General features: G+C 33.5%; 2 protein-coding genes across 6 annotated transcripts; both read right to left on the reverse strand.

Annotated features, from left to right (window-relative positions):
- Positions 1 to 6,599: 6,599 nt before the first annotated feature.
- On the reverse strand, positions 6,600 to 11,636 carry LOC108201855 (type IV inositol polyphosphate 5-phosphatase 7). 4 transcript variants are annotated; one of them, XM_064084138.1, is made up of 14 exons: positions 11,433 to 11,636; positions 10,926 to 11,262; positions 10,721 to 10,808; positions 10,367 to 10,435; positions 10,147 to 10,231; positions 9,945 to 10,049; positions 9,033 to 9,843; positions 8,760 to 8,953; positions 8,447 to 8,555; positions 8,194 to 8,342; positions 7,762 to 8,017; positions 7,440 to 7,490; positions 7,210 to 7,351; positions 6,600 to 6,880 (listed from the first exon to the last, which is right to left on the reverse strand). In XM_064084138.1, exons 2-11 carry the CDS (start codon positions 10,953 to 10,955, stop codon positions 7,795 to 7,797), a joined length of 1,863 nt encoding a protein of 620 aa, XP_063940208.1. In that variant the 5' UTR covers positions 10,956 to 11,262; positions 11,433 to 11,636; the 3' UTR covers positions 6,600 to 6,880; positions 7,210 to 7,351; positions 7,440 to 7,490; positions 7,762 to 7,794. The 4 variants fall into 4 exon arrangements, with proteins under 4 accessions (XP_063940208.1, XP_017225672.1, XP_063940209.1 ...); XM_017370183.2 differs by lacking the exon at positions 11,433 to 11,636 and having other exon boundaries at positions 7,440 to 7,477; positions 10,926 to 11,426; XM_064084139.1 differs by lacking the exon at positions 11,433 to 11,636 and having other exon boundaries at positions 6,600 to 6,877; positions 10,926 to 11,426.
- An 8,546-nt stretch (positions 11,637 to 20,182) lies between these two features.
- LOC108201856 (pentatricopeptide repeat-containing protein At3g22670, mitochondrial) lies at positions 20,183 to 22,679 on the reverse strand. Of its 2 annotated transcripts, none has more exons than XM_017370184.2 (2): positions 22,521 to 22,679; positions 20,183 to 22,282 (listed from the first exon to the last, which is right to left on the reverse strand). In XM_017370184.2, the coding sequence occupies exon 2, from the start codon at positions 22,261 to 22,263 to the stop codon at positions 20,575 to 20,577; it is 1,689 nt and encodes a 562-aa protein (XP_017225673.1). In that variant the 5' UTR covers positions 22,264 to 22,282; positions 22,521 to 22,679; the 3' UTR covers positions 20,183 to 20,574. The 2 variants fall into 2 exon arrangements, with proteins under 2 accessions (XP_017225673.1, XP_017225674.1); XM_017370185.2 differs by having other exon boundaries at positions 20,183 to 22,274; positions 22,521 to 22,677.
- Between the last annotated feature and the right edge of the window lie 5,026 nt (positions 22,680 to 27,705).

Below are 27,705 nucleotides of genomic sequence, written 5' to 3' on the forward strand. Positions count from 1 at the left end.
GGGTATAGTGGTGTCACCAATTTATATTTAATAATAGATTTGAGATGATGGAGAAAAATAGTGGGTGTAATAGTGTTTATATTATTATAGAATGGAGATAGTAGAAGAAAGTAGTTGGTGTAATGATATTTTATATTATAAAACTTTACTATTTTTAAAATGTATACAATTGGTGGAACGTCCCAAAAAGCAAACTGCATACAATTCATTGGGACGAAAGGAGTAGGTATTATCTTTTACCCACTTTTCTTTTTCATTATTTAATATTACATACGTCCCTCTAGGTTGTTTACGTTCACTGTTTGCACGCATTTTTAGGCTCCCATAAAGTATAGTTCCATAATCTTTTTCCAAAATTTTCTTTTTTTGAATAAAAGTTTATATATCAAATTTTTATTCAAAGCAAAAAAAAAATTTAAAAATATATTATGAAACTATATTTTAAATGAGTGTTGAAAAGTGTGCCAAAAAATAACGTAAAAAAAAGGGGGACAAAGGGTGTATTATCTTAAGGGTTAATTATCAACTGGATCACTTATTCATGTGACCATGTCTAATGTATCATCCGCATCATATGAAATTTTTGGTCTCACATAAACCACTCATTAGACTAACGGTTACAAGCCGTTAAATCAAATCAAAATATACGTTAAATTTAACTTTTTCCGTTACGTTCAAGTTAACCATGATGTTTAACATTACTCGTTTGCTTGTTCTTTTGAAATTTAGGTATTTGTGCTTGTCTTTAAATTTTATTTAAATTTTGCAGCTCTTGATTCTTTCAATTCCAGCAAAACTAGAAAGTAAATAAATCAAATTAAAAAAGAGATTTTCTATTAATAAAACTAGAAAGTAAAATCAAATACAAGAAAATATGACAAAAGAACTTATATTAATAACACTAAAAAGTAGTATTAAGCTTTTAATTTCAGTACAAGTCCAAAACGCCGGATACACACACTTATATTTACGGGGGAATGAAGTGATACACAGTGAGCAAAAGTAGCTGCTATTTTTTCACCTCATTTGCTACCGTTAGTTTTTTTAATTTGATTTAACGGAATGCAACCATTAGTCTGTTGAGTGGCTTATATGAGACCAAAAATTTCGCAGTGATGCGGATGATACATTAGGCTGGAATAAGTGATCCAGTTGATAATTAACCCATTATCTTAAACACTTTTCTTAATATCCGAATACAGTCCAAACGTTTAAACAGAGAGATAGAGGGAGTATATATTTTTAAAAATTTTGCTAAATACAAATTTATTATTTATATTTTTATTCCAAAGGAAATTTTGAGACTAGTAAATGTGTTTGTTACATTTCAAATTATATTCAAAGAATCAAATGATATTTATTTTGAGATTGAAAGTAATAAACAAATTTATATATATAAATTGATATTATTAATTTCATTATCAGGCACGTTTATTCCGCATACAGATAGATTAAGAGAACCTGCGAGGAGCTTTCTTAAAAAATGATTGATAAAGAGAATCCACTTCCTTGAACTGCCACCTACCGCTAGCTGTCGGTGACCTCTATTCTCCTTTAATTGACCTATGGCATCTCTCCACTCATTTACATGTCCGAAGCAATTGGTTGCTCTATACTCCCTCAGTCCCCAGGATAGTATATATCGGAGGACGGGACGCAGCACGGACTTTAATGCTCCCGTAAAATGTACTCCCTTGCTTTGTTTACTCTATACTCCCTCTGTTGCTTTGTTTTCGCAAACTTTATTGTTCCTTCCCAGCCAAATTCCATAGTAAACAGTAGACATGTTTTAATCATCACATGTCCGATGCGGAATATAAAAACATTGAAACACCTGTTTCATTTCCTTTTTGATTGCCGTTTTGCACAAAACTGCTGGCAGCACGTGGGAGTTAAGTTTTGTATGAGAGAAGTTTTCTCTGCACCTGAATGGCTTCTGCAGAAATTAGAGGAGTCACCACCTGATGCATTGATCAAAACATGTACTGTTTAGTATGGAATTTGGCTGGGAAGGAACAATAAACTTTGGGAAAACAAAGAAACAGAGGGATGGAAGAAAATGCAGGAATCAAACTTAGAGAAATGCCAGCAACAAACGAGTATTGTGATGATGAGAAAAGTGACAAGATCCTAGTAGTGAATACATTGAAGCCTCACATGAATCTTGACCAAAATGACCAAGCCTTTCAGAGGTTACAACATGGTTCTGCAAGGGATTACAATGAACCTATCTATATACCACTCGGTGCTTTATCAGCTCATTCAACAAAATCACAAAGACCAACTCTTAGTCAATCTACCCTAGATTTTTCAAAAATTAGCTCAGTAGAAGTCATTCGAACAGAAGCAGGGATAGCTGAGAATAGTTCAGGAGTGTGCTGAGCCACATCTAGACCTGGGAGTAGTAGTAGAAGAGGACCAATTATCCCTGCTAGGAGTGAGTGCTCACCAAGCTTTTGTATAAATTACTTATGTCAGCCAAATTACATGACTTACACGGAGTCAGCTCAGGCTAAAATTAGGTCCAGAAGCGCCCCCAGGCAGAGTCTAAACTCGGAGAGGCCTGATGCAGTGAAGAGGTATGTACATGGATATTGGGATGAAGAGACTATCTCAGAAAATGGTTGGCCTTTACAGGCCAACTTTAGCAATACTGCTTATCAGTCTGATGGTCCAAACTCATCTTCGTCTACCAATTCTTCCTTACTTGAAATCAGCATCACAGACAGTATCAAGGGCTATCAGCAGGAATTATTCAAAACCAGGATTTGTGTGGATAGATTGATTTGTCTGATGTTCTTTGTGTCATGTTGCACCTTTAAATCTGTGTTTTTGATAGGGAAAAATGTAATAAAATGTCGTTGCTGGAAAAATGTAAATGTCGTATTAATTTTTGATAGCATAAAGACATTCATTAGCTTTGATACCTTCTTTGCTAAAGATAGGTTACCATTACAGGAACACATTGCATCTCTACGGTAAGAGTTGGCTCAACGACATCCACCATTATGTTTCAACTTCCCGAATTATAATGCGAATTGAATACTCCCTTCGCGTCTGTCTGCAAGAAGCTCTAGCATGGTTTCAACTTTGTAGATACAACATAATCGGAGGACAAGTCCATTTTACAATGTAGCATATTTGTAAGGACAACAAAGTTCTCTTCAATTTTTTCCTGTTATTTTTTAAATTCTCTAAAAAGATTAGAGGAACAAGAAAAAAAGATGATCTCGCAGACATATTACCTCGAGGCTTTCTCCAATATTAACAGAAATAATGTTAGTCACCAAGAAGTCTCTTCAAGCACACTATTTGTAATATATAGATCAGAACTTATACCATGGCATGTAACTATAATTATATTTGATTTGATACATATTTAACATGTTGCCCTCTCAATCTAAAACATTTATATAGTATTTGAATTAATTTGTGTCCGACCTAAAACACTTATATTAATATTTACACTAATATATGTCCGCTCTCTATCCTACTTATTTTAAAGATAATTATTTTTAACCTAAACTAAAACCACTTATATCAATATATTTTTACAACACATTTTAGATTATAATTATATCAAAAATAATGAAATTAAAAGAACAAATATGAGATCTAATAGAATAATCATTTTTTAAAAAAGTATGTGCAGTTAGTATTTTTTTTATAGAAACGGAAAGAATTTTAAATGAATATCTGTTATTATAATATGAGATCTAATAGAATAATCTTTCTGTTACAGACTCACAGTTGAATCGCCAAAACATATCCAAATCCCAACTCATCTCCTCCATTTTTATCTCAACTATTTGTTACTTGCAAACTCACCAAATCTTTTCTCATCTCGCTCCAACAATATTCTGCATTACCAGGAATATTTCACATATTACCTTGAACCTTTATTTTCCTGTTTCTTGGAAAATCTTGAAACATGGCATGGTCAAGATAACAGTACCTTTGGTTCGATCATCGAGTTTAGGTGAAGTTGGGGTCCAGAGAATGGACCCACCTGTGGCTGTCTTGAAAAAGAAACGACCAGCTGGTGAATGTGCTGGTCGAGGTGAAGGGAGGAGTGTTAGGCCTGTTGTTCAAGAAGTGGGAGTGATTAAGAAGGACTTCAACTGGAAGTTGATGGATGATGAAGAGGATGATCATGTTTGTGTTTTTACGTTGGGATTGGATATTTATGACAAGGACAATGGTGGTGGTGGTGGTGATCAGTCTGTTGATTGTAGGTTTGGGGGTTTTTTTGAGAATTGTTCGTATTGCAAGAGATGTATGGGGAACAATATTGACGTTTATATGTATGGGTATGGACTCTCTCTCTCTCTCTCACCCTCTCTCTCTCCCCCTCTCTCTCCCTCTCTCTCCCTCCCTCTCTCCCTCTCCCTCTCTCCCTCCCCCCCTCTCTCGCTCTCTCCCTCTCCCTCTCTCCCCCCCCCTCTCCCTCCATCTCTCTCTCCCTCCATCTCTCTCTCCCTCCCTCCCTCCCTATCTCTTCATGCATGGGTTTCAATCTTCACACATGCACGTCTTGTGATTAAATTTTAAATTTTCGTTTAATTTTAAGGCCAAGAAAGTAATAGTTTGTATATAGGTATATTACCATCGAATTTCTCACACTTTCTGTGATATTAGGTAAATGGTATTGCACTAGGAAATGTGACTTATTGATTTACAGTGTCTGCCACAGTGGCACATCAGATCATGACCTGTAATTTTATAAATTTTTTATTTCAAGAAATGAAAAAACACTCATTGGCTTAACTGTTGCACATACAAAGGATACTTTCTTCTTGTATATTTGTTCCTGAGTACATGCATTTGCTATAGAATTGAGGTATAACAAGGAAAATTATGATATTATCTAGAGCATAATGTTTGAGCTTGAACTTACCAAGACTCACATATGACTGCAGTTACCTGAAAGCATTTTGCTCGCCTGATTGCCGAGAACAGCAGATCGAGATCGATCAAAGGTTGAGACCTCCTTCACCAGAACCTTCAAATTTATCAACAATACTTAAAATAATTGAAAAAAGCGATGCACAGCTAACACGCCTTCGTCAGAAACCAGGACTAGACTAAAATGTTGACAGTCATTCAGTTTCCCATCTTCGAATAGCTTTGTTCGAGATTGTACCAAGTGTAGCTAGACTGACTGCAATCTCAGGAGCATCTGCTGAAATATTTCCCCAGCAGCTTGCACTTCTGTGTAATGGTTTAAAATTTGATTGTACAGTTCTAGTATTATGTTTAGCCTTTTAGGATTTGAGACTTTTATTTTTGGTCTTTAGCTAGCTGCTTCAAGTGTAGATATTGGTGAATTTGCAGAAGCCTGTAATTTTCATAATTTGGCAAATTGATCAAGACTATGGCATTTCAGTAGCCTATTGTCGTTTTTTTGTATTCACTTCAAATTGAATGAGCAGCCTTTTTTTTGTACATTATTCCTCAAATTTACAAATTAAGCGGAGGGTGATCGTATTCGCCTAGTGGTAAAGGTGTATCTCCGGTGTTAAAAATAAGACGGATTCGGATTCGTCCCTTCGAGGAATTAAAAAATACAGAAGAAAGAAATTAATATATTGGATTGGTACCAAATAAAGTTGGGAACTTGATGAATGATTTACATCAATTGATTTGAAAGAACACATATTGTTCCCTGGGCATCTCTTGTCTTGCTGGGGTCCAAAAAGTTGATTCAGACACATTCAACGCATAAACAGAGGCTTTTGTTTATGTATACGTATGCATAATCACTGCTTTTCTGCATATACAGGTTGCCTTTGGATCTTTAAATCCAACACAACTGCCAATCCACACTTTATACAGAGATTTTACAGTTTGTATCTGAGAAAGAAAATAAAGAGAAAGTGAAAAGATCAAATAAACATACTGCTGAATAGTGCTGATGTAACTGTGTAAGATGGTTGAGGAGAACCCTTTTTTCCAGTCAAGTCTTCCCCAAGAGGCCAAGACTCAGGTCCCAAGTAGTACAAACAACTGAAAGACCTTTGAATTTGGTTACAAATATATAAATCAACCGAAAGTATCACACATGTAGAAGCAAACGACACGATTATATTGATGATATTGAGTTTCTCGTACGAGTACAAAGGATTATGAACAAACTTGTAGTCGAAAACATGTTAATAACGAGTACAAAGGATTATAAACAAATTTGTAGTCGAAACTTCGAAAAAAGGACCAATAATATTATTTTTTCACCTTTGAGTGAAACCATGAGAAGTGTGAAATTTTGTTTTGTTTTTGATCCATAAATCACTTTAATCAACTGAATAGTTGATGCATTGCAGCAGTGGTACAACTTTAATCACTGCAACTCTCAGCTCACTCTTTTATTTTGTTTCTTCCTTGTCCCCAGCATGCATAAAGTTTCAATATTAATATAAAAACTCTTAAGCACAAACACCTGAGTTTCAGAATTCCCCATCTATATTCATCTGCCATGCTTGTAAATCTGTCTCCACTTTTACTTTTATAATTTCTATTTCATCACACTTGCTAATAAATAAGAAAAGTATACAATAGTGGGACTGGGTGGCAATCAAGAAACCAACTTTTCAGTAAAATCATTAAGAGCAACAACAAAAAAAACTATAAATAAATAAACAAGAGGGCTCTACATTGAGTTTTCTAGCTCTCCATCACTTTGGTAATGAGTATATATACACACATCATTTCTTTACTTCTTTTTCACATCTGAAACAAAAAAGAGCACACCTAATGATTATTTTGACAAATCTATAACATTCTCTTCCAGTTAGTGACCTATGCATCCCTTAACTAATAAAGAATCTTGAATAAACTATTCCTCAGTGACCCACTTGGCAATCTGTAATTAGTTGAGCTCCTCCTGAAACAAATTTGATTTCATTAAGGTTCAAATGCTAATAGTGCTACTCCCTCCGTCCCATTTTAACTGCTTTTGACTTTTTTACACGTATTTTAAGATGTTAAAAAAATCACATCTAAACATAATAATTTTTTATAAAATTTATATCAAATAAAAGTTTAGAACCTAAACTTTTATTTGATATAAGAATTGAATTAATTTATTGAGTGTAGATATTGTATTTTTACATCTTAATATACGTGCTAAAAAGTCAAACATCAGTTAAAATGGGACAGAGGGAGTACTAATTAATTTGTGTTTTTAAGTGTTTCAAGATTAATACTACATACCTGAAAATGCTTGTATGAAACTCCGAGATGCCGTTAAGTGGGACTTTGTTAGTCTTTACTCTAAATTTGTTATTAACCAGGAAATTGCGGTCAAACAACCCTGCTTTAGTGATTAGCGACCGATTATGGTATAGTTGTATGTCTGCGAGAGATCAGAGAAAATGTTTAATTTGACAATTAACTAAAATGCAGCGCCAACCTATTTTAAGTTAAAAAAGCAGAAGACTGACCTTTTTCAGTTTGTGGACATTGTTGTGTCTCCATCAACCTTCAAAAATGAGCTTCATCAGAAGAAATTTAGCACGTCAACAGGGGACCAGTTAACAGATAAGAACATGTGTGATAATGTTTCTGCTCCATTCAGCATTACATATATAAATTAAATTATTTCAGCATGCTAGCCAGTAATCCTCGACTACGCAAACGTGTTATAAAAAATTTATGGAACCAATACAATGTTTGGTGATAAGCACTAGTTGTTAATTGTAAAACAGATGCTGGTTATGAAAAAATGAACAGCTATGGAATATAATATAAGACTAGAGAGCTTACAAGAATCTAATTTGAACAGTTCCCTTAATCCTTTCAGAAAAAGCAGAGTTCTGTGTATCCATGTGAGTATGGAAAGAGTTCCTCCACCTCAATCCTAGAGGTAGAACAGCTTGTGCTTTTCTTTAAACGGCTCTGTGATGACTCAACCTCAGCCCAGAATATGCTGTAAACTGGTCTGTGATCAGAGAACCTGGATTCCCCTCGGACATAAGATAATTGATGAAGACCTCTTCCAAACCACAAAATCCGATCACACCTTCAGAATAATGCAAAATAATACATCAATGTGTTGAATCAACAGAGTAGCACATATAGCACAATATCAACATGAAACAGCAGGCACAGTCACAGACACTTTGCAAATAACCGAAGGGACAATAATATGACAACATATTCAATTTAAGCAAACTTAAATATTTGAAGAGTTTTTACCATGCAGGCGTTCGACGTTTCTCTTTTAGGTGAATACTTTCACCAGTGTATCTGTCTGAATTATTCGAATATTTGTATGTTGGGGGGAAGTATATCTTTCCTTCTCTCCAACCTTCAAAAACGCGACCCTTTCGCTGCTCTAGTCGTAACTGTCAGGAGGAAGATCGTACATCAATAAAGGATTATCGTTAAAAAATTTGTTTAATCAAAAGGAAAGCATAGAAATGCTTTGGCGAAAACAGGTATTTCATGCCTGATCATTTTCTAACAAAGCTCTCCAGTTTTGCATCTCAACAAGTGCTCTTGCTGATCGGTAAGATAGCGCAATTCGATAGTTCAGATCCCCAACCCAGATGATTCGACTAAGTCAAAAAAGAAAGAAAATCAGAAGACTTGCATTCTCTAGAAAAGTACCGTAAACTGTGTTGAGGTAAATTTGCTATATATTTGGAGATGTTAAGGTTGTAAATTCTGTGTAGAAGCACAAAGGGAAATATGCAACAGTACTATACCCTGCACATTAACTAACAGATCTTATTGTTACAAGGCATATACAGAGCTCTTACTCATGTTCAAGGATCGTTTGTGGGGACTTCTCATCACAAATGCCACGAACTCGTGGAAACCTCGTCCTCCTGAGGATCTGCATTACATCAGAATTCCTTCTTAGCTCATCGCCTTCCTTCTGTCCCGAGGTCAAGTGGCTACAGACAAAGCAGAAGCTTGTTTGATGCAACAACATGCTGACCGATATGGACCCCTACAAGAAAACTATTGGATTAAATCAAGCTTTTAGCCGACAGAAAATCAAAACTAAATATGTGCATCAGATATTTTACCTTATTTCCTAGGTAACCCATCAATCCTCTACCAACACGAGATACTTTGATGTTCTGGACATGCTCTTTCAAATCACTTCTTACCCATATTGTGAGGAAAACACCAACCATTTGTTCAGTAACAACTAAACAATACTTTGAATTTCCCCGCATTCTGTAATTATCTTCCATAGGTGAAAATAACACAGTGCTAGGTGAATCCACAGGCCCATATTCATCATCAGAAGATCCCCATCTGGAATAATCACTCGGCCTCTGTCCCCATGAGTAATCACTTGGTCTGTGCCCTGAAGAATAATCACTTGGTCTTTGACTTGAAGAATAATCACTAGGCCTCTGACTTGAGTAATCACTTTGCCTGTGACTTGAGTAATCACTAGGTCTGTGACTGGAGGAATAATCACTTGACCTGTGACTTGAAGAGTAATCACTAGGTCTGTGACCCCATCTGACTGTAGAGTCATAATCGCTTGGCCTGTGACCAAATATCACTCGATCACAGACACTGTACCGTCTATCAAGGCGAGGTTGGGGCATAGGATAATTGTCATTGTCATTTCTCCAGTTTCTTGGTGCCTGGAATGATCTACGCTGGAATAGAGCCGACGCTGTATGCCTGTTTGATCCCTCAAAATCAGCATTAGATTCGGCAATCGGATTAGGGACTGGAGAAGGTGTGCAGCAAGCACTTCCACTAGTTCCTGGACGATTGTTTAGGGTTTTGTTAATCAAAGCTAGCCATTTTTTGGCAGGACCATTGTCTTCTGCTCCCAGAATATTACCAGCATTTAAGGGAACTATTTCTTGAAATCTGATGGAGTGGAAGGAAAATTTCTTAATTTAGTTTTAACAGTTAATTACTTCAGAAAAAGTAAGTACGCTAATAAGCTCAAGAAAATATAATAAACATACCCAAGTACATATATGTCTGCAGGAGGTGAGGCAAGAAGCCAATCATCTACATTCAAATTACTTGTAGGAGATTTCCCACCTACATTCCATGTAGCTGAAAAAATGCTGTTTCCACATGAAATTTGAAAGCGATGTAGTTAACAATCAGAAACTAGCTCGGAGACCAGACTTGAAAATTAGGAATATCGATGAGAAGACAAACCTGTAGTTTTGCACATTTATAACTTGAGGGTGGTCCAGATTAGCTTTATATCGCCGGAGACGGTCCCTTGCTCTGCTTGATTTATCTGTTCATTCAAGTACAAAAAACTGAGAATAACCGATAGCCATCAAAACAGAAAAACAAGACTTCTTCTCATCTGCAGGTAACACAAGACGTACATAATTATAATATACTAATTGCTCGAGTTTATTTACAAAACCTGTTTTAACTTTCTTGCTTTTGTTAAGCTCCCTCTCAGAGATGCTATTCGTCCAGCCCACATTGCCATCTACACACAGAGATAAACATCTATCCATAAAAATCATAGACATCACAAATAGAAAGTTTAACCTTATAAACAGAAACAAGAATATTTGCACTTATAATTATCATCAGCAGATAGGAACAAACACATACTAACTGTCACAGTCAATAAACAAGTAGAGCACAACAACACAATTATTAAGTTTAATTGCTAACAATACAAATTATTACATATAAACACAAAAATCAAATTATTTGATAAGTAAACAACAAAAAGATTCGAAATTTACAACAAATGACAATAGCCCACCTGCACAAACATCTACATTTGCTTGAACATCTTCAGTTTTGCACCTAATATTAAGCAGCTTCCTAACCACTGATTTTGACCAAGAGAGCTAAACCAAACAGAACAGAGTCAGAAAAACATGAGCTTTGCATAATCATACTTTATTACATAAATTCAATCATCTTATTTAACACAAAATTTTCAAAAAAACAAATAAATCGAACACCTTGCTCTTTTTGGCACTTTCATCTCTCATTGTTTCACTTCTTCCTCATGCAGCTCTTCTTCAAAAACCCTCTCCCCCTCTCCACAAACTTGTCGCAATTCCCTCTAAATTACCCAAATTTTCAAGAAAATGACACAATGTAAAAATCAAATCTTTTTCAAAATAACCCTATTTCTTAAAATGGGCCACTCAACTTTGTCAACAACAAGCTCAATACTAACACAAAAACCCAAATTCAACACAAAAAGATAGGTTCTTGAAGGATCTTGATAATGGGTAAGCCCTCAAAACAATGTTGCTTCTTTTCACTCTTCAATAATATCATGTATGTATAAAACTACAGGAGCAAAAGAACAAGGGTGAGAGAAACAAAACAAAACAACAGAAACAAGTTTAGTTTAACAAGTGTAGAGGGAATGAGTAGATTCTCAGGCTTAAGAACAAGACAAATGCAGCAAAATATTTAGAGAGAGAAGGTGTAGAGAGAGAGTAATAAAGTGAGCATACCCTTCTTTTTATTTTTCTCTCCTCGAAATACACACACTCTTTTAGAGTAACATCAAAGTATCGAATTTTGAACACAGAATAAAGTGCAAGTGAGAGAGTGAGCTTCCCTTTATTTTTTCTCTTTTCTTGAACCCAAAACCAAAGACTAGGCCTTAACATTTTGTGGTCGTTTTGAGATGATTTAACAAATGAAACGACATGATGAGGTTAAAATAAGGCTGACCCATTTGGTCTAAAGGGTTGTGAGATCTAGTATTTGTGATTCTAGGCTCCATTTTGTTGTTAGCCATTTGGTCTAAAGTGGAATTTAAAGAAGGGAAATAAAGATAAAGGGAATGTGTGTTGTAGTTGTATTAGTGAATTTTAATACTAGTACTATTAGTTAAGGAGTTGTCTATGTAATCTTGTGTATGCATAGGTTGTTGATTTTAGGTTTCTTTTTCTTGGGGTTTGTTGTGATTTTGTGAGGAATGTTCGGAGGATGTGCCAATTGTGTTTAGACAAACGGATACTTCTCTTGTTTCGCTTTTTGGTTGGTTTTCTAGGTGTGCCCTAAGCGCGAAATTTTATAAATTTGACTCATTTTTATTTGTTCTCATATACAATCACCACATCAATCAAAATCTCCAAAACATATAAAATTCTGTGCTTAGCATGTGCTCATGGCCACACAAACCCATTATCTAATCTAAATTTTGAGCTATTTACAGTGAAATTTAGAATCTAGGATGTGTCAAAATTGTTGTATTATAGAGTATATTGAATATTTTTAGATTCAGTTCAAAAAAATTTGATGCTTGCGTCGAAACTAATATAAAGTTTGATTATAAATTTTATTAAAATAATTTAATACAGAAAATAACTAGTTTAAATATGATATTCTTGATCTCACAAACTACGTGTAAACAAATGTTAAATGGGAGGGGGCAAGATTTTAATCATGCATCATGCACTACTTCTAAACGATACCTAAGCCAAATTATTCAACCCTATGGCACACATTCCTTTTACTATATCTACATGTAAATTCCAGATTATCAAGTTTTTCAATCCGGTTAAAACGGGTATCAGAGTTCCGAATATCCCGATTAAATCGGAACCGAAATTGATTTTTGATGATCCGAAAAATCGGATATCCGGTTTGACTATTAATAACCGGACCGGATATCCGGTTTAACTCACCCCTATCTACATGTATGATACGTTTAAGCGTCAGCTCCGGTAGATATTGTGGCATACTCATACATGAATGAGGAATGTAAACACAGAGAGTTTCGGAAAGATCGAGGAGAGAATATTAGGATCTCGGATGGTGCTGAATGATTAAGAAGGTATAGCATTGTGGGGACTTTAATTTCTAGATAAAAAAAATTGTAGGCTCGTGTCCTTTGAACATATGCTTCACTTTGGCATTGTGGTCCTTCGCATAGGTGTGAGCTTCACATCGACAAGTGAGAACCCTTCAAAACACAAAAAATTGTATACATGAAATCATAAATTCGACCCGTTCGTATAACTCGACGTGAAACTGGGGTGTTAAACGCTGCACGGAACGAGTAATATTAGTGAAGCTCAGTTTATCCTCAGAAACCCTACTCCACTAAATAAGTGTAGCCTCCACTAACAATGGAAGCACTTTGACAGGCTCAGCTCTTAATGATGATTTATTTAGGATATTTATTCATAGACACAAGTTGTCTCATATTTTCTGGTGGGGTGTTATCTCTTGTCAACAACTTAAAATCAAAGTGATAAAGAAAGTGCTTATTGTTTAACTCTTTCGATATTTCATTGTCAATTCCAAGTTGTTTAATTTATCTTTAATAGTCAAATAGTTGCTTGAGCTTAAATGGACTGCTGAATGTTGCCATCACTTTAATTCTTCGGATTTGAAACTAATGTGCATGTAATCATCTCTGTGTTAATCTGTCTGCTCATTTTAAGTTGGTTTTGTTAATTAAATTATCTTAATAATTAAAGGATTAAGTTTTAAATATTTTCGAACCCCTGTCGAGATATACCTCAGCACCAAAAAAGATCGATGGGTGAATAATGACTGAAGTGACCACCATGACTGAAACATCCATTAGGTTTGTTTCAAATCAGCTTATCTAATCAAATATTCCTACTAATTCAAAATTTTCATGAATATCAACTTCCCTTTTGTAGGGAAAATCTTCCAAAACTAGGTTATGGCCGTTGATTTACGACTTTCTTTAATCATCCCATCTAATAAATTTGTAATTTTGATTGACGTCTGATGTTTTGACATGTATTAGTCATATGATTATAAGTATTAATTTTCAAAATGTCATCCAGAAAGCAGAATATTAATTTAATATATTTATTCAGAAAAAAATTAAAAATAATAATTTTGAATATGCAATTAATTTTCTTATAACTATATAAAAATCGTACAAAGGTGAAAACATGCACTGAAGGATGAGTTGTGATAATCTACTTATCTACTTATCTATCTACTTATCTACTTATATATATAATAGCCCAACACGTTCGTGTCAAGCCTCCCTCCTGAGCAAATAAATTATCTAGCTCCGAACCCGAGCCTAACTCCGAACCTAACTATTTCTCATACATATAAAAAAAATGTTATTAATGGGACTTGAACCCAAGACCTCTTCATTACAAGTACACCTCTCAAACCACTTGAGCTACACAGACAATTAATTTTTTTATTCAAAAGCATTAAACTCATACATTAAAACTGTTGTATTTATATTTTTTTCAATATCTTATTTATTTGAAATAAGTTATTATTTCAGGTAAGTCTCATATGTTTTTTACATGATAGATTAATATCCATAAATTAATTACTTACGTAATGAATTTAAATTTGAAAAAAAATTTGAACAATTGGGCTCGAGCCATGTTTCAGACTTCAAACAATGGATATAATTCATATTTGAATAAAATTGGACGAATTCAAATCTAACTTAATACTTTAAACGAGTACTGATACAATATTAGAAAATTTTAAGCCATGAATGTGAGAAATAAGCACAAAAACTAAGATTTCGGTGAGTATCTTTGAAAGGAAAAATTGATGGACTTTCAACATGGATTATGTTATATTTTTCTTTTAATTATAAAAAGTGACTTATAAAAAAATTACAATATTTTGAAGAACATAAAATAAGATAACTGAGAGAATATTCTTATTTGGATTACTTTTTTATTTTAAACTTATGATGAATCCAGAATTCGACGTGTAACCAAATCTTTTCAAATTTTTTTTTTATAGATATAAGAATAGTGACAAATACATCAAATTTGGTGTTAGAAAATACGTCTAAATGATGTGATTTTGGTGATATATGAATTTGAAATATTATGACTTGTGATACAAAGGTGAATTTAGGGAATTTCTATATTGTTAATCAAAAGTCAACCAAATAATAATAAAACGCGTTTACGAGACCTACTAAAAAGAGTTGAGTTATAAATTTTACTTGCTTAAAATAAAATAACACAGAGAAATAAGTTATATATATATATTAAATTCTTAAAACTATAATTTTAATATGCCATCCATCAATGTATAACATACGAGTTAAATAACATGATTCGAAGTATAATTAAATTAATTAATCAATTACAAATTAAACTAATAAAATATAATTAATTCTGAAATGGATAATCCGACGCGATAAGGTGAAAACTAATATCTGATTAAACGGGAATATAGTTTTTCATAAGCCATAATATCGAACACCTGATTTGATCTTTATGATATGCTACATTGCTCACCCCTAAGAAATAAGAGTATCAAAATATTTAAAAATATGAGTTTGCACAAAGCTAAAAAAGTAACTATACGGCTAATTAAACTAAATATTTCTTATTTTTATGAACTTCATGGTGCCTAACTGACATCTACTCTATTTTTGCTATTTGAGATCTGGTTTATAACAATTACATGAAAAATCATTAAAAGCCTAAATCAACAAGCTCAGAAAACTAATGATAAAAAACAAAATTTTATAGCAAGACAATATTATAACACGCGGTATTAAAGTAATAATCATCTAATATTTTAAATTAACAAAAAAATATAAGACATTGAAATACTATATAATTGATATGAAAATTAAAAGGGTAAGTCAAATCAAACGTGTCGAAATTTTTCGGGTACAATTATAAGGTTAGTAGTTCAATGGATGCTTTTATAATAAAGTAAGATAGGGTCTTTTACATACAATATATGTTTCAATTATTATTTATACAAGGTGTGTGTGATAAAAAAGAATGTGTTGATGGTATGTCCATCATATATCACTTAACTATTACACAAACGTACGCTCAAAAAAAGAGAAATAAATATAAAACAACGCGGACCACACATCTTCATCTAATCATGATTTAGGATATCGTAATTCACATATCAAGAACAAGTTTTCATATTGGATGAAATAATTTGATAATTTTCAACAGTAAATTACAGATCTTTTTAATGAGGTATAATATATTTAGATTCTAAAAGTTTCAGTATTAGTTTCGAGTATAATTTTGAACATGTTGATAATATGGTAGTGGCCTCTATATCCTAACAAAATTGAATATAGAAAAATCAGTTCAAATGTTGTTTTTGATCCATAATTTTTTACTATCAATGCTATTAGATTGCAAATGTTACATTTCATATTTACATATTCTGTTAAAAAATATGACGTAATAGTTATGCTCGAAATAATATGATGACACACGAATATTATTTAAAATACAACAAAATCTAGAGTCCCGTGCCTCGCACGGGTTTTTATGCTAGTTATGTGTTAAGTGTTAACCGTAAAAATGAATTACTCCTCCCGTCTCACAATACAAGTCTTTTTAAAAATAAAATTGTCCCATAATACTTGTCCACTTTTAGTTTCCAATACAAATATATTGACATTATTCCAAAATTATCCTTTTTAAAAATTGTATAACAATTAACGAGGTTTGAATAAGAGTCTCCATTCATGCATTTATTAAGAGCACAAATGAAAAAAATATTATCTAATTAATGTTTTCATAATATGCGTAATTTTTTCAAAAGTGACATGTATTATGGGACGTTGAGAGTATTGATTACATATTGTCGAAACTAATACGGTGTATAATAGAGTGTAATTGTGTCCGTACAGTATAAAAGCATGATGAGAAGATTCACCTTCTTTTTCTTTTTTCTTATGACCCCATAATTCAAAGAGACAGGATGTATCATGGAATGTGGTCAAATGAAGCAATTTCATTTTTGCTTCCGCTTTTCCCATGCTTTATTTTCTGGCCCCATTATATATTAAGTGTGATTATACATGTTTCTAGATAATTCCATTGCTCATTTAATTATTTCAAAGGAACCATGTTGAGTTCAGGACAGGGGTCGCCTGCCAACGGACGAAAGCTTTTGATGATTTATATATTTAAAATATATAGATATTAAAATATTTATATATAAATCGTTTATACAAAGACTTTCATACTGTAATATCTACGTTATATTATTAAGAGGGGTATTCAATTGAGATTTTAAATTATGCTACAAATCTGGTGGTATTCAATTGGATTTTAAGTTATGCTTTAAAATCTGATCATATTCAATTGAGATTGTTTAAAATTCATTAAAATCTGATGGTATTCAAATGCTGATGAATTTTTTTGAATCTCATAAAATGATGCATTTTTCAGTGTATTTTTGGAGTTTTTGAAATCCCACCAAAATCAATGGGATTTTGAAACATTGTCCTTAAATCCTATCAATTCTGCAATATTTGATTAAAAATCCGTACAAAAATAAAATCACATACAATCCATTAAACTGCGTATAAAGATTAAGGACAGAGGGAGACGCGGTGATAACTGGGCTGGGCTTTGTTTGTAGCCAGGTAATAAAATATGGATCAACTTTCTAAACCAACAGTTTGGACTTGAATAATTCAGATTTATTTCCGGTACCAAGCATGACGAAATGAGAACTTCAGAAACCACACCCTTGGCCCATGCCTTTGATTCATCATATTTCACTTATGTTTCGGAATAAACTGGTATATATGTTCACGCGTTCCTTATCATGCTTTATGATACTTCAACTGGAACCAAGACATCTCTTCTTTAATGTAGTGGCTTTGAAAATTTCATTGGAGAAACACCATACAAAATGTGCCATTACAAAAATGTGGTTTGGATTTCTATTCACATGTATGCTAATGTTAACTCTTACCAGATCAATGACAAGAGTCAAGACCATCGGCCTCTGTCCTCCAAAAACTAGTTGTCGTAATGAATACCTGCTCTTTTCCACCAATGTGCACCGGTTTCACAACATGGCTGCACAATTGGAGAAATACGTGCACTGGCTGATGAAAGTTTTCATAAAGCTACTTCCAGCTCAGTAGATTGTGTCGACTGATTTACAATCTGCAGGCTCGGCAAGATCCCTGAGCCAAAATGTATTGTTGACACTGAATCTAACTGTTATGGCAAGAAGTTGTTTACAACTGCTATCATTTATTCCTCTCCAAGGCTTGAATATTCAAATAACTGAAACATGACAAAGCAAAAAAATTAGATTAGTAAAGTTGAAAAATTGGATAGCACCATCAACTAAAAATGCAAGAAAACGAGATAGTAAAGTTGCTTATTAGAGATATCAAAGGGAGGGACATCTCCCACTCCATGCCAAACTGCTAGCTAGGTACAAAGGTTTTTGAGTTGGGCAGGGAGCTAAAAAGATAAGGTCATCCTCGAGAATGACTTGTCTCTAAGTTGCCAGGACAAATAATGAAGTTGGAGGGACCATGTCCACGAATACATGTACTTAACAGTTGTTGCTGACTTCCTGCAGGTACCATGTCATGAACACTCCATTCTTACAAGTTACAACTAAACTGAAAAACAAAAAGAGATGTAATCTGAAGAGGCTTGAGATAATTTTGAACACCGAATATGTGCCTGAACTGCAATGTCCATAACTTGCCAAATTAATAAACTTTGAACTTAAAAAGTATTCACCAACCATTATGTTTACACTAACAGGAGTCAGAATACAGTGTAATAAATTCTTGAACACCAATACAAATCAAATGTGTTTGAACCTTAACACATCTGTGAAACTTTGTGAGAGCTCTCTTCTCCAACACTAATGAAAAACGAAATTTCCATAATAGATGCCTTCCATCTTCAAGGAGTTAATTCATTCAAAGACTATGGAAAAGTTGAAGACAAAGACTTGGGCATAACTAGAATAATCCATGCACTGAATCTACCAAAATATTGATAATCGCCAGATTACAATATTATTCAGAACAAAAGATATAGCATACTTAGCAATAAATTTGGCATAATATATTTAAGAAATGGGACGAGTTAACACTTTTAAATCCAGAGCTAAATTACACAATGCATATTTGCACAGGAGCCGCTCAAACATTCAGATAATGATGCACATTCTTTGAGATAAAGAAAAACTGAAAAACACTCTAGTATGTGTACCTGCACTACAGTAACACTGTAACAGGTTCCAAAAATTTTCAAAGAGTTGATTCTGATGAAAGTTTCCTATCACCATTTCACATAAAAATATAACATGAAGCGTACAAGCAATCAATGTAAAGTGTTTCCGGGAAAATCTTAAACCTGGCCAAGTCTTATAAGTACAATAGAAGAAGAAACTACATTGTATGGCTCTAACATCCAGGCCACCACATATATAAGAATAAAAATACTTGTCGATCTCCAAAGCATGCTCTTACATATTAACAATCTGAGTAACCTAATTCTGTGTCTGTACTCTCATGTGTCTTTAGATTGGTGTTAATGCCATAGAGATAAATACATAAAAACATGATAGATAGGTAGAAAAAATTTTAACTGCTATATCTACCAGCTACATGCGAGTATATAGATTTGACATATATGATGAGCATGCCAACTGATGTCAATGCAAAATTCCTCTATCACTCCGAAAATCAGAAAATCTGTGATAACATATAATCTGTGGTCCACACTGTAACCAGTTCATCAGTTGAAGACTCAAAGTTATAAATGAGGCTATCAAGAAATTTTCTCCGCACCAAGTCATTTGTCAAATCAAGAGGCCAGAATAAGCAATAAATCATAAATGACAGCAAACTTATATTTCTTTGTGACTGGTTACTGGCCAATCATAAAAAGATGCATCAACAAACATATGACAATTGTCCAAAAAGTAATTATTTGTGTTTCCAGAAATGGTTTAGTTAGACATAATAGGCAACACATCTGTCTAATAAGCATTTGTCGAAATGAAGCGCATTGCCCAAATGACGTATTGAATATTTCCCTGATAAAATGGCTAGTCTTGCAATCTGCAAAACTTATTTATAAGTAACAGAAGCACAAAGTAATTAAATATTTAACATTCACTATCAAAGTTAAATTTTTCCACAATACTTCAGCTCTTACTCAGTCAACGTGCTAAATTTACTACTAGATCAAGTACGCCAATGCTTTCTTGGCTTAGTTTGCCAAAATATGCTTTAGAATCATGTCTCTACAAAAAAAAAAACATTTCAGCAGATGTTATAGCACTGACAAACATTTACTGCCTATCCACATAATCATAGAAGGTAATTTGAACCTAGTGCTACTTACATTCTTGTCATAAAATATATCTGAGTATTACAGTATCTACAAACTGAGCCTGTTCAAAAATAATGGCAATACAGACTTGCAGAGAACAGCAAAAGAAACTCGGTCTACTAAAAAAAATATAAACAAAAAGAAATAGTTACTAAACTCAACCTGTTTAAAAATAATGGCCAGAAAACTTAACTTGGCCTATGCAGAAAACATAAACAAGAAGGAAAACAATAACAATAGTTACCAATTTAAGTTGTTTAAGCAACATGCTTACTAAAGCAAGGTGCTGATGCCTTTTCAATTCTGACTTTCTACTAGTATTAACAGCCCAAGTTCAGTATTAGAGAATACTATGATACTGGTTGGCTATTATGAATCAAATTGCTTAGAATATTCTTAAGATGGTAGAACACAAAAAGACAATTTCCAACTAGCATCAAAAGATTGCAGTAATTTAATCTGGCATTGTATAAAGTAGCACTTCACTTCATAGTGCTAAAAGTTCATTCCCTTAGAGGTGTGATTAAGTTTTTTGTTGTTTCGCTAACAACATGAGTTCCTCAATTTGTTTCTTTGCTTTACTCATACCCCTTTCCTCAAGTTTTTTCTCCAGGTCCTTGTATATATTCTCCCAAGGAACAAACTTTCTTAACACAGCTTCCTCGAAAAATAAGCAGGCATGTTCCAATTTCCCACTACGACACAACCCACGAATCAAAACCACATAGGTATCAAGACCAACACTGACATCATTTCTCAACATATGGCTCAGTAGAAAATATATCATTTTTATTCTTTTCAACCTACAACACATCTTTAATAATGGGATGTAGGTTTCCAGATCAGGTGGGCAGTGATTCTCTTCCATTTTCTGAAGTAGTTTTAGAGCATTTTCCTCTTGCAAGTGATGGCAGGCACTTGTGATCATTGTATTATATGTTAAAACATCTGGAATAAGTCCTTGATTTGGCATATCCTCGAAAACATCCTGAGCATCTTTTAGCCTACCAGCTTTACATAAAATGTAAATTAAGGAACTACAAAATGCGGCATCAGGAACACAACCATTCTTCTTCATAGTTTCTGAAATCGCCAAGGCTTCATCTATCTCCTTCGCCTTTCCTCGAGCATGCATTACGATAGTGTAAGTCACCACATTTGGAGGACAATTCTTTTCTTGCATCTCTTCTAGAATTTCATCAACTTTACGAAAATTCCTCTCATGGCAATAGGCATTAATGAATGGAGTATACGAAATCACATCAGGACAAACCCCACTTTTCTGCATCTCTTCCATAATCTGTCTTGCTTTGTCCATATTCCCGACTTTGCACCAACCACGTATTAATACATTATAAGTAACTCTATCTGGAGTTATCTGATTCCTGAACTCATTATACATATCTTGAGCAAGCTCAACGGTCCCCTCCTTAGCTAATATATCAATCAGTACATTTAGTGTAACAACATCCCTCTTCAATTGAAACTGATCCATGTTTCTAAAAGCTTCTATCACATCACTATACTTACAAGCCTTTGCGAGCCTTCTCATGACTTTTGTCAATGTGTCAAATGTGACGTGTCCTCCCAACTGATCCATTTCTTCTACCATCTCCCACATTAAATCAAACTTCTTCGACTTCCCTAAGATATCAATCATCATATTATAAGAGTGTGGAAAATGCTTAAACCCTTCCTGCATTTGAGCCCATTTGAAATACCCAAAAGCCATTATCCAATTCTTGCTAAATCTCTTTAACAATTGATCAACCAAATCATTTGATACAGCAACACCACAATCATTCAAAGCTTGTACAACATCATCCGGTGAATCAAACGGGTTTTTCAGAATCCTACTTATCTTATCAACATCACTTCCATCAACATCTCCCCCTTGACTTTCCAATCCAACTTTTAGATCAAGAACTTTATTTTCATCAACCCAATGTGAGATAGACGGAAGCACAAAGTCATCATCTGGACTAGAACTTAAGACCCCCTTCTCCGAAAATTTAACCCAACTCGGCAGTTCAGGCGACTCAACTAAATTACTTGCCTCATCTACATCCTTAGACATAGTCATACTAGAAAATGAACTACATAACAAACTACACACTCCATTCCTAGTGTAAACATCACCTCTACACACCTTCACGTCAAATCGAGTCCGGAAACGCCAAAAAGCCCCAAACTTTGCTAATTTAAACAGCATTCTTGATGACCCTAAAATTCTAAAACCAATCAAAACCACTATTTCAAAATAATAAAACACGAAACAAGAAATCGTTAAAATTCAAAATTTCAAACTGGGTATTCATAAATATATGATTCTTATTATAGATGAGAAAAGGGGTTGAAAATAGGTGCTTATGTATAGCAGAAATGAACTTGCATAAAGAAAAACAAGGCCTAATTACAGAAAGATAAAACTCAAATCACAGATACGTGTATGTATTTATATATGCATACCTGAATAAGATTTGCTTGTTAAACTTCAGAGAGTTCTCAACCTCGTCGGCTAAGAAGAAAGTGTGTGAGGTACTGACTACTGAGGTCCGAGTGTATGTGTGTTAACCTGGCTTTATTCGATTTTGGTTGAAGGTTTTAGGGGTCGACTTGTTTAAGAATCATGTATGGTCAAGTTCCACAATGTCCTTCTTGAAAATTATACTCCCTCTGTCCCATTTAATTCTATACGTTTCTTTTTAACTGTTCGACACGCATTTCAATGCTCTTATAAAATATAGTTCCGTAACTTATTTTTGAGATTTTCTTTTTCTGTATAAAAATATAACATCTAAACTTTAATTCAGAAAAGAAAAATTTTAAAAATAAATTGCACAACTACACTTTGCAGGAGCATTAAAGTCCGTGCCGCGTCCCCGTCCCCCAATGTATACAACTCAGGGGGACGGAGGGAGTACTTATTTATTTCAATTTTTTTCGAATATGTTTGATTTCTTTCTTAATTATTACAAAATTACTACTCATTTTAACTGCTTTTGACATTTTTACACGTATTTTAAGATGTTAAAAAAATCACATCTAAACATAATAATTCTTTATAAAATTTATATCAAATAAAAGTTTAGAACCTAAACTTTTATTTGATATAAGAATTGAATTATTTTATTGAGTGTAGATATTATTTTTTTTACATCTCAATATACGTGCTAGAAAGTCAAACATCAGTTAAAATGGGACAGAGGGATTAGTTTCTAATTTTTCTGAAATTTTACTGTATTGCAAACAAAATCAATATCCAGCGAGAGTAATTTCAATTTTATTTCGAAAATAGTTATTTTACTTTGTATTTAGTTGAAATCATATGAAAAATTATATTTAATTGCTCCAAGTGTATGACAAAAACATCGATAAGGAAGTTGAATGAAAACACTAAAGATGAAAATTTAAACATCTAAAAAACACAACAATGATCTAATGCTAGTACTTTCAGACAAATATCCATAATATGCCAAATGAAAAATAAATTAAATTGCTGTATTAATCTTATTATAAAATTGTTTCTTGACAAATTTATAATTATAATTTGAAACAACTCAAAGATGAACGAACACATGAAAAATTGGACAAGACAAAATAAAGGAATAGATATTGCGGTCATATTGGACCGTAAGTTTCAAAAATAACAACTGAGTTCTTCCTTCAATTCAATAAAAATACAAGAATAGCAACTGAATTCTTCATTCAAGAATAATCTACTCCCTCTATTTTTTAATATATAATGTTTAATTTTTTGACACACATTTTTAAGTACTTTGACCAGATAGTTTAAAGTATTATTTTTGAAATTTTCTTTTTCTGAATAAAAGTATGTAATCAAAATTTTAATTCACAAAAAAAAATCAATTAACAATAATAACTTTTACTATTCGGTCAACCCATCTAAAGTTACGTGGCCAAATCAAAAGTGACGTATAAAAAAAAAAAAAAGGGAGTATATTGTAGCATCTTAAAATTAAATTGAGCTCGTGGGAATCAAACCCATGTCATTTTGATATAGACCAATGCCTCGGACAAAGTCACACTTCATCAAACTTACATAACAGGAGTATTAAACTACTCACAAGCTAGTGCATTTCTGTCCAACAACAACAACAACAACAACAAAAAAAAAAACACACCAACCACACACCACTACTCGCAAGCTGTTTAGGGCAAGTACTCCCGCCGGCCTCTGACAATCATCACGAGAGTTTCAAATATAAATTCACTTGTTCTTGTCCTTGTGGTCGAGGTTACAATTTAATTTAGTAAATTTGAAAAAAAAAACTTATTAGCACACATTCACTTTCTCATATTTATTATATTTCTTAATCCCGTCATCCGTCCATACCAAATATAGATCAACCATCTATGCATATATGTAATTTTATAAAATATATTTCTAAATCCCGTTATCCTCCCACCCCGATTTATCTTTTGCCTCCTTCAATGAATCATTAGTTTTTTTCCTTGGAATTTTACCGAATTAATCTTCTCCGATTTTGTTTACCACCAAGTCATATCTTATTTCATTCATCAAGGATTGAGTTTGGTGATTTTCGTAATATATATTTGTGATTTTATAATATATTAGTGATATTTGATAGATCTCGTGTAAATTGGTTTCAGGTTTGATAGGGTAACACTTATATGAAATTTAAATTACATACTCAGCTGGTGATAATGATTCTGTCAATGATTGTGGTGAAATTATTATGACATGAAGAATTAAAAATTATAGCTTACAAAAGTAGATATAGTATTTAAGTTGATGGATTTATCCTATAACCGTATAAGATAAATTGAATAAGATAAATGTCATGTAAATAAATCATAAACATTATTCAAGTTAAATCACTGAAATGGATATTTATCCATTCAACAATTATTTTTATGCTGGTCGGATAAAATGTACTCCCTCCGTCCCTATAAATTATATATATTGGGGATGGAGACGCGGCGCACATTTTAATACTCGTATAAAGTATAGTGCTAGAATTTATTTTTAAGGTTTTTTTGAATTGAAATTTAAAATTCAAATTTTTATTCAAAAAGGAAAATTTTAAAGAAAAAAAATAAAACTATACTTTATAAAAGTATTAAAGTGTGTGTCGAGTGAAAAAACGTATAAAAATGAGTGGGATGGAGAAAGTACATTTTACTTATTCAACGGGAAAAAAGCTGAACATATAAGAATTTTATTATAATCCTATAATTGTGGATACATCATCCAACAATTATAAAATAATAAGTTAAATAAACCCATCTCAACATACACACGTCTGGAGTCGACAAACTCATGAATTTATAATATTACTGAGATTATATACTGTACACAATATTTTTAGAATCCTTATTATTTAATTATTTTAAAATTTATTCATTTTCTCAACTCGTTAAATGAAGACGGACAAAAATATTATTTATAAAAGTTACAAATTTAAAAGTACGAGAAATCATATAAAAAATCCCTCAAATTCTAGTCCATGCTCAAATTTTATACTTGCCTATAAAAAATAAAAGAAAATCTATTTTTCACTAAGTAATTCGTGACAAATTAGGCAAGCAAAATAGAAAAGACCAAATGCTTAATAGTTCGTATTTTGCTTAATTGGGGGTGGGATTTTTAGGCACTGGCCACGAGGGGTTTTATGTTTCCGGCGTGTCGACAAAAGTTAACAAGTACGACGTTGATGCACAGTGTGTTGAGGTTCTGACCTTAATTACTTCGCAACCTTGTACTTTCCTCAATCAGGTACACATGGTTTCTTGATTTTTCATGTCTTTATCTTTATATACATCGATAATTTCTTGATTTTTATATATTTATACCTGCCGTTCTGATGAATGTCTGTATGTATAGACACATTATTTCTTGATTTTCATGTCTCTAGCTTTATATGTCATTCTGTTGTTTATCTATGTATAAACCGAGACTGTCCTTGCATGTGCATCTACATTTTAGTTGACACTTTCTTGATGGAGTTGATTATTCCTTGTACTCGATGGTTTGAGCTGATATTCTTGTCCTTGGTCCCGAAGGGTCGAGGTCTTCGAGCCTCTATTAAGACAAGTGTGTGCCGGAGTGTGTTCGTCTTGTAATCGACCTTACTTGAAAAAACTGTTGTTTAGTTAACTTAGTAACTCTCATTCTTAGATGTGGATGTGTCGGGGTATATATGTGTGTTTGAAATGAATTGCAGAATATATAACACTGCTATTAAAATGTATGTATGGGTTCCTTATTGTGGACCACAGACTGTTATAGAAGATTCATGTGTCAAAAAACAAGAACGATTATTACTTTTTAGTCATGGATGGAAGAGTCATTTTTTACTATATAGGTCATTGGCTAATGGAATATTGCTGCCAAGATATGCAAATCTGAGGAGAAATAATGACAAAAATAACAGATTTTGGAAGACGTTAAAATATCTATATCAATCCTGCAAAAAAACCCAGTTTTACCTTTATAGTAAGAAGAAGAGATAAGTAGAGAGAACTCAGAGAAGAGATAAGCACAAGGAGAGAAGAGATAAGAGTAAGACATAAGTCGTTATCTTTGCCGCCGCCGTCATCGGAGATGGAGAGAAGTCGCCGTTGTCGGAGGAGGAGGAGCATGTGCGTTTCTGTGTCTTCTTTCCAGTTGCAAAAAGGTCAGCCCCTTTCGATTTGGGGATAGATCGTAACTGGGTTTGTATAAATTCTGTGTTTTACTTTCCAGTGCTAGAATTTTGACTCGACCAAAAGGAAAAAAGGATAATGTACCCTCCACTTTGGAAGGTTTCCTTAAAAAAAATTCTTATGAGAAAGTCCAGTGATGTTAACGTGGTCATAGACTCATAGTAGGCGACTATTGTTTCCACTAATTAGATTCACTTAAAAATCAGATGGTGTATACCTTATGAAATCCTGAAAGAATATTTGAAGCTTCAAGAGGGACTTATTGTGGTATATTATGATCAAGTACTCGAGTATTTAACGATAAAAGGAATACAAAGCTCATATAGGAAAATCATATAGCTTTCCTTTCACGGGGTTTCATTACACTGAAAGAAGCTTCAAACTTCTTTCAATAGAAATTTGTATATCTTAACTTAGTACTAACTTACAATAATTGTGCCGTTATTTTTGCAAATTGATCATAGATTTCTTTTACTAATGAGTTGTCATCTTCGTGTTCAATACGTAGTTTGCTATTTCTGTTGTGGCTTACTTAAAATTGTGCAGCTTTGAGGGCCTGCGGCGTAGTCTGGATAGTTGATTTGGAGAGGAGGGCGGGGGGGGGGGGGGGGGGGGGGGGGGGGGGGGGGGGGGGGGGGTTGTTTAGTGAGGCCAAAACTGTGCTTTGAAAGATTATTATAAATTGATAATAGTAGATATATGCATAAAATTCCAAGTTCGCATGTGAACTAACCCTACTGTAGGCATAGCTGCGCCTCTCCCTGAGCCTGAGGCAACTACTCTATGTTTTACTGCAACGGCGTACTTGAATTTGACATTTACCGACTTCGTATAAATTGGAGCTTACTGATTTTACCTTTCCTTTTTTTCTTTTTTGCTGATCGCAGCGTTCCTTTTATAGGTTTAAAATTATGAAGAGGGCAATGCCATTGGAACCAACTGACAATGTTATGACAACTGGTAA

This window comes from Daucus carota, chromosome 9 (genome assembly GCF_001625215.2).
Source record: "Daucus carota subsp. sativus chromosome 9, DH1 v3.0, whole genome shotgun sequence".
Lineage (NCBI taxonomy): Eukaryota > Viridiplantae > Streptophyta > Magnoliopsida > Apiales > Apiaceae > Daucus > Daucus carota.